Here is a 7,819-nt window from a genome sequence, read left to right as displayed (position 1 = left end):
GTTTCAACTCAAAATCCAGCTGGAAGCACTCATTTTTCTTTAATATCTAAAAGAAAATGTGTATGCGTGGTACAGAAAGGCTTAATCATCCTTGGTCTTATAAAATCTATTAAATACAGAAAAAATTCTTAAATGGCTCAATGTGAATTGTATTACACGTAATTGTGCATTTTAACTTGGGCTCTCTCACTGCTCAAGTAAGAATAGATGAAAACATAAATGTTATTAAATATGTATCCATGAATGAATACGTGTTTATGCTTACAGTACTGCAGCTAATTCTGAGCATGTGTAAACCTTTTGATGAATTCCCTCACAATGCAGAGCTGCTTTGGCTGATGGAGCAGACAAAGGAGTAGGAGGAGTTAGAAGGGAAGCCGTAGGAGGGCTAGCACACAGCTGCTCTCCCTTCCAAAGTACAAGAAGAGCCTGTGACACCGGCACAAAGGAGAAGTAGAGCTCTGGAGAGGGAGATGCGTGCGGGGGAAAACGTGTGTGAAGCTGTCAGAGGGAAAAACTGAGTAAAGGGAGAGAGAAGTAGACACTTGAGTGACTCAGTCAGTCAGTAAGGAAGAGAGAGAGAGAGAGAGAGAGGGGGGGGGGGGACAGGAAACAGACCATGAGGACAAGCTGTCTGTGAGACACTCACATTGTGACACAGACGGAGAGCGGCAGTGCTCCTGTGAACACTCCTGCTGCGTTGTGGTGAGGACCTTGCGAGAGGTGGAAAAGCTTATGACAGCTTTGTTACTTCGGAACTGAAGAGGACAAAAACAAAAAACTGAGTTTTGACAAATAGATTTCTCCGTTTGCCATTGGAGACATCTCTCTAACGGACCTAAATGTGGATACGCCATCGTTTCTTTTGTGGACTCAGCAGCGCGTGGTAGTTGAGGACTTGTGGAGTGAAAAGGAGACACAAACCAAAGCCTGCAACTTGTGGGGTGCAGCCTGGTGGAGAGACCAGGCAGGGGGAGGGGAGGACACTCCGGCCTAAATCCCTCATGTCCTTTGGAAGGGGTCTTTTCAATATGAGGTAACCGCCCACCCCCAAGATGACTACATTGAGAAATAGAAGGGCTCATGTTGGCCATGTGCAGCCGTCCTAACATTGACAGATGTGTTGGAAAGAAAGCTTTGTACCCGTGGCCTGAGTTTTCAGGTGTCTTTCGATGTGTCCTGGTGTAGGACTGTTCTATGCTTTACTCTCCACTCATGGTGAATTCATTGAGCAGGACAGCCCTTTTTGATATATAGCTATAACATAGCAAACACCCATCATCACTCCACTCTTTGTCTCTCAGAATGTACAATACAAACCACACCTGTGACAAGAACGATGGTTTCAAGTACCCGTTGTACAGTACCATCTTCAGCATTGTGTTTGTGGTGGGACTGATCACCAATGTCGTGGCCATGTACATATTTGTCTGCTCTCTAAAGCTGAGGAACGAGACCACGACCTACATGATGAACCTGGTGGTGTCTGACCTGCTGTTTGTCTGCACGCTGCCCCTGAGGGTCTTCTACTTCATCAACCAGAACTGGCCCTTTGGTAGCACGCTCTGCAAGGTCTCCGTCTCGCTCTTCTACACCAACATGTACGGCAGCATGCTGTTTCTCACCTGCATCAGCGTGGACCGCTTTCTAGCCATTGTGCACCCTTTTCGCTCGAGGGCGCTCAGGACCAAGCGCAATGCTAAGATGGTGTGTGTTGCTGTGTGGGTGTTGGTGCTGTCTGGGAGTCTCCCCACAGGCTTCCTGTTGGATTCCACCTCACAGGAGAACAACACGACCAACGCCACTTTCTGCTTTGAGAACTTCTCCTCCAAGCAGTGGAAAGCACACCTGTCCAAGGTGGTGATCTTCATCGAGACAGTGGGCTTCATCATCCCGCTTCTGCTCAACGTCTGTTGCTCCATCATGGTGCTGCACACCCTGCGTCGCCCCCAAACCATCAGCCGTGGCGGGAAGCTGAACAAAACTAAGATCCTGCGCATGATACTTGTGCACCTCTTTATTTTTTGTTTTTGCTTCATCCCCTACAACGTAAACTTGGTTTTCTATGCTCTGGTTCGCACTAACACGTTAACAGGCTGCTCTGTGGAGTCGGTGGTCCGGACCATCTACCCGATAGCTCTCTGCATCGCTGTGTCCAACTGCTGCTTTGATCCCATTGTTTACTATTTCACTTCGGAGACCATCCAGAACTCCTTCAAGAGGAAGTCTACTGTCAGCCGTACCTATGACGCCAAGTTCTCGGAAGCCCTGCAGTCAGAAACCAGCTCCAACTTGCAGTGCAGCCTGAGGACTCTCAAGGCTAAAGTCTTTCACAGTGAGTCTTCAGTGTGATGCTGGGGTTGCTACAGTCAGCATGAAAGGTGTTAAATCCCCCCTTCCATAGAAAAACAAACCTCTTTCAGACAATGGGAATTTGGGCTTTCATGGATTGAAGCACCCACCAAAGAGGTCTTCTCATCTCAGGACAAATGTTTGGACTTGTCTTTGACAGCCTCTGCTCTGCAGTATTACTGCCACATTGACCCTTTGTTCCCATCTGTGGATGTCTTATTACTACTAACTAATTTCCCTTTCCTGTGGAATATTTTGTAATTGTGTCAGGCACAATTACTCTGAAATTAACCTGGAGGGCAATGTGATCAGGGAACAGCAGGACAGATGTTGAATGTGTGCATGTGTATTTGTACATTTCAGTGGTAAGTTGAGGTGCTTACTTTAGAATGGTATCTATTAAATTAACATAAAGTTTTATCAAGCAATAGATTGTACAGGGCTTCTTTTTTTAAATTTTAAATTACAAATAGGTCACAGAAGTGCCTTTTTGGTTCTGGCAACATTTCATTGTCCATTCAATGTCTTTATTTTCTATTAAATGCACTGACACAGAATTCCACTGCACTCAAGCTACAGTAAATGAATAAAAGTCATGTACTGTTTAAAAGAACTGAAACCTTTTTGTCATTTAAGTGCTCTCTTTTGACGCTGGAATATAAATGTTGATACTTGTCTAAAAGACTAAAACTGAAAAAGACATGCTGTTTCTTTACAGCATTAAACCTCCTGAGACTTCAGTTCCCACAGGCCAGGGAACATCTGGCATAGCACACTCCATTTCACTGTTAAACTTCTTCTCTAATGGTTTTGTCCTGCATGCAAATGAGGAGGTAAAAAAGTAGAAGTAGACGTCTAGTAGAGTGTGTATGACTCCCACTGGGGAGAGCCAGCTTATTGTGTGGCAACCAGTATTGAACAAAGGAAGTCTTTATTAATAGTAACTGACAAAAACAGACATTCACACTTTGAGACATAAAGTATCTGTAAAGGGGAACATAGCTGGACTGTATGCCATAATGAGGAAATCAGTTAAATTAGAAATGAGTGGGCGCAGTGTAGCTTCTTTTACGTATAACTTAACCTAGATTGGAATTCCATTTTATCATCCTGTAACATTTAGTATTCCTTCTCCGCAAGGACATGGTGTTTTTAATATGCCCACTGACAAGGCTGCTGCCCTACAACACCATATGTTGGGTCATTACAGTTATGCAATACATCAGGATTTTGAAAAAACAATTTTCATAAGCAAGTCCTTTTTGCAGTTTGATAGAAAACAAACTGACGAATGAAAATGTCCTGCTGAGGGCTAATTTACTGTGATAAGTCATCAGTGAGGAGTCAACACAGCGTGAGGGGGAACAACAGAGCAACACGGTGCTCCAACTGTATTGACACAGCCTGTAGGTCAGTCAGCTGCACTTTATCCATAACCCATTTATTATATAGTCAACTCTGGCTCTGAAGCCATGTGAGCCAGCCTGGGACAGGGTTAAAGACGCAGAAGAAAATTCTGAAGCTGTTATCAACGTATTTTTCAAATGACATAAAAAAAAAAAACTAAAATGTGACTTTTTTCACAAGACATTTTCATGTCAAGCAACGTGTGCCTTACTTCCAGTTTTCAACATTTCTAATAAATAGCCGTAATAGTTCCCGCTTTGTGTGTTTTCTTCAATTATTTTAAAATCACAAAAATAAGCACTTTTTAATTAGAAAATGTAGCTCATGTTCAATATTGGAGCCTTTTTACAGTATAAACCTTGCCAATAAACCATTAGGACAAAAAAAGTCGTGGTTTTGGTTTGAAGACGTATCGTCCAGCCCGACTCGGGATCTCATGAAAACAAAGTACAGTTTGACTCCGAGGCAGCTGACGTCATCTGTACAGGAGACCATTTTGATGAGGCATCCTGTGTAAGGAAGCTGCGACTTGGCAGACTTGCTCAATGAGCATTATGAAGTAGAACTCGTTCAGGAGTCCTCAGGCATCTTGACAATTCATGTAAAGAAGGCAGGATTATTGAAGTGCATGAATAAGTGGGGCGGTGTGTATTCAGCACATGCAACCGTTATCTAACCAACAGGTGTTAATGGCTGTTGTCATCTAGGCCAAAGGTCGGGGCAGAGACAGACGAAGAGAGACAAACACAGGAAATCACTGTTCGAATGCAGTTAAGAGATGTAAATGCATTGAATATCCAAGCTACATAAACAAAAGTTAATAAAGTTCTTGCTGAATATTTCCACATTTCCTCAGAAGATGAAACCAGCAGCACCTTCCTCATTAACGACGGATGACTGATGCAACTTCTACACATTTCCTAATCGTTCCCATTTTACAATGAGCTTGTTGCTTAATGTTACGGACATGAAGTTGTGTATGCACTGAATTCTTCCGGTTGTATAAGCTCTCTGTTTAAGGGATCTGAGCCCTCACGTGAGCCCAGCAGGCTCCTCTGCATACACATCAGTTATCTAATCAGCCTGACCTCTTCTTCACAGCGGGCTGCAGAGTGAGAAAACACAGACACCACACTGCCTGTCATCACAAACACTCTGTTCTGCATTGCTCTGATGATTTCAGATGGGAGTGTGCATCCAAATGTTCCTTTACAGTACATGGACAAAGGATCTGGGGAATTTAGTGGCAGCAATGCAAAGATAGCATTTTAAATCTAAATTTGCACTTTGTCCAATAGTATCTACTTTCACCCAAAACGTTCGCATAGATCAGCCTTTTGGGATCCATGAAGGAACTGCTGGAATCCTCCAAAGTCACACAAAACCCAAACAATGTTTTGGCTTAGGAAAAGGTCTTCTGCAGGGTCATCACAGTCAGTGCCATTCTCCGCTCTACCCTTCTTAGTGGAGGCAAAAACAAGTCTGGATGTAGTCTTCAACATATAGCTTTAGGTTCCTATTCCCCTGTGGTAAACCCAGTGTGTTTTCCCCGTTGAACCTCCCAATGGCTGCTTTGACGTTGTGTCAGTCTAAACTGTCAGGAGTAATATCTGCTCGGCCATTAACAGGGATCTCACTAACAGGGACCTCACTAACAGGGACCTCACTAACAGGGACCTCACTAACAGGGACCTCACTAACAGGGACCTCACTAACAGGGACCTCACTAACAGGGACCTCACTAACAGGGACCTCACTAACAGGGACCTCACTAACAGGGACCTCACTAACAGGGACCTCACTAACAGGGACCTCACTAACAGGGACCTCACTAACAGGGACCTCACTAACAGAGACCTCACTGAATGGATCTAGGGGGGGAAGGGGGTCTCTGCAGAGGATAATTAACCATTTCCCCAGCATGGCTCACAGGATAAATGCAGGAAGAAAAGTCTGTTATTACCCTGATATGGCCAGTGCCCATTTAGAAATATGTGATGTTTTCCCACAATTAGACCAGAATCGCATTCCACATCTCCAGTATTTACGGCCCCACCTTGGTTTTTGTGGGTAAACAGGTATTATTATCGCTCTATAAAACTTTGTGCGTGTGTGTGCTTGTGTGTGTGTGCTTGCACTTTCCAGGATGCTAAGAAGAAGTTAATAAAAACACACAATGCGGGAGACAGAACATTGAATTAAATAACCATTTGTTGGGATGTGGTTTGACAAAAAAAAGCTTGTTGTGCTAGCACACAGCCTCACTCATTCTAAAATCAGAGGCAGCCCTGAACTAATAACCAGCAGTGGAATGGGCTCAGTGTCTGCAAGCAGGGAGGTAGGTTAAAAAATGGCACCAACCAGTCACATGTAATCCTCCTTTACTCCCTGTTGACTCTCAGGCCATAAACAGGCCTTATCAATCCCTGGAGGAGTTATTTGACCAGATAAGCTCTTGGTTGCATAACATCTTAGGAATGAAACAGAAAGCATTAACATAATTTTTGCCCTTTGCCTGGGTGCTGTTGGGTTTACAAAAGCATGTCTACACCATGCGAGTGCTCAGCAAGTGTTGAAAACAGGAAAGCTCAAACTGGTTTCATATATGTTTTTCTTGGCAATGCAGCCAGGGAATTAAATTGGGAAATTTCAACCAATTTTGACAAAGGGTGTGAGCATAACACGGTCATTGTTTTTCTCTTCATCGACCGGATGAGTCTTAACCTGTAGGCAGAAATTCCGTGCCTGTTTGTGCATGAAAATGGTGGATGGGCCATGATGACAGTAGTATAGAAGTCAAGTTATTCTTGTGAAATAGCAAAGCCCTGACAAAATATGATTCATGGAATAAGACTGCTCTGAGGGCTCAAACCCATAAAAGTCACTACAGGATTGTTTCAATTTTAAATCTAAATAACACCAAAATTCATCTGCCGTTCCTTATTGATCAAGGCAGCCACAAGTCCCAGCATGAAATGGGACTGCGTAAGAAGTTCTGACACAATCTCTTCTTTGAATCCACCTGGAAATTCCTGTACACACTAATGCACAAGGCAACACTGCACTGACACACAATGCAGCACTCATTTCACATTTCCTGGAAACACCCCTGTCTATTACACCTCCATACTGTACACACAGAAACAAAAGTACATCCAATCTGCGCCTCTGGTTCGGTCTGAGTGTTTCTGCCTGACTGAACATGCTATTACAGTCTGTTGGAGAGTTATGATTAGGTGTGTTCTGCTTGATGGGACAGGTTGGGCTCGCATTAGCTGGGAGTCCTTCCTCTGGAAACTCCTGGGGATTTAAAACAATGTGTGACTAACCACTGTGGACACCTAATCCTCCCCAGTAGCTAACGGGAGAAGACAGCCCGCTGCTGACTCTGACGGCTCTCATGAGAGAAAGGAAAGTTCACCGGGTCAAACCCCAAGACCCCAAGTGTCCTGGCAAAGCCTTGTTACAAATGAGAACACAAAAACTCATTCGAATGTTGAAAAATTTACTTTTAGAGAATGTAACATGTTTATGCAATACACTAATAAACAACATAAAATGATTACATTAATAAGTGTTGAATTGGTCATGGCTGTCCTTGATTAAAGGACTTCTCAGTAAACTAAGACATTTGACTTGCCAACTAATTGATTAGTTGATTGCTTTAACAGATCTGTTAAACTAAACACAGAATCAGGCAAAAGCATCATTTTAAAAAGAGATGTGCTCATAACCGGTAAAAGTTTGGGGTCAAATTTCCATTCCACTCCATTACAGACAGAGTACCAGCTGATCTGAGTGGGGGGGCTGATCTTTAATGCAATATCTACATTGGCCATTATCAGCAACCATTCATCCAATGTTCCCAAGGCACATTCTTATCACTGATCTGATGTCATTTAAAAAGGTAACTGAGAACCAAAACGACCGATTAGTCGGCTGATCGACCAGGAGGGGGCAACCCTTGTAAAATGATTATGTCTAAGACAGAGATCTTCAACAGGGGGTCTGCGGCACCTAGGGGGTCCTTAGAGTCAATGCAGGGGTTTTAGTAGTCCCC

General features: G+C 43.6%; 1 protein-coding gene across 1 annotated transcript; it reads left to right on the top strand.

The window, feature by feature from the left end:
* Nucleotides 1–440: 440 nt before the first annotated feature.
* Nucleotides 441–2,962, top strand: lpar6a (lysophosphatidic acid receptor 6a). The gene has a single exon (XM_034867059.1). The coding sequence runs from the start codon at nt 1,306–1,308 to the stop codon at nt 2,350–2,352; it is 1,047 nt and encodes a 348-aa protein (XP_034722950.1). The 5' UTR covers nt 441–1,305; the 3' UTR covers nt 2,353–2,962.
* Nucleotides 2,963–7,819: the final 4,857 nt, after the last annotated feature.

This window comes from Etheostoma cragini, chromosome 3 (genome assembly GCF_013103735.1).
Source record: "Etheostoma cragini isolate CJK2018 chromosome 3, CSU_Ecrag_1.0, whole genome shotgun sequence".
Classification (NCBI taxonomy): domain Eukaryota; kingdom Metazoa; phylum Chordata; class Actinopteri; order Perciformes; family Percidae; genus Etheostoma; species Etheostoma cragini.
The sequence above is the reverse complement of the archived record's forward strand: the minus strand, read 5'-3'. Positions and strand labels throughout refer to the sequence as shown.

Excerpts from the sequence above, each read along its gene's own strand:
- lpar6a (XM_034867059.1), top strand. The coding sequence starts at position 1,306 with ATGTACAATACAAACCACACCTGTGACAAGAACGATGGTTTCAAGTAC.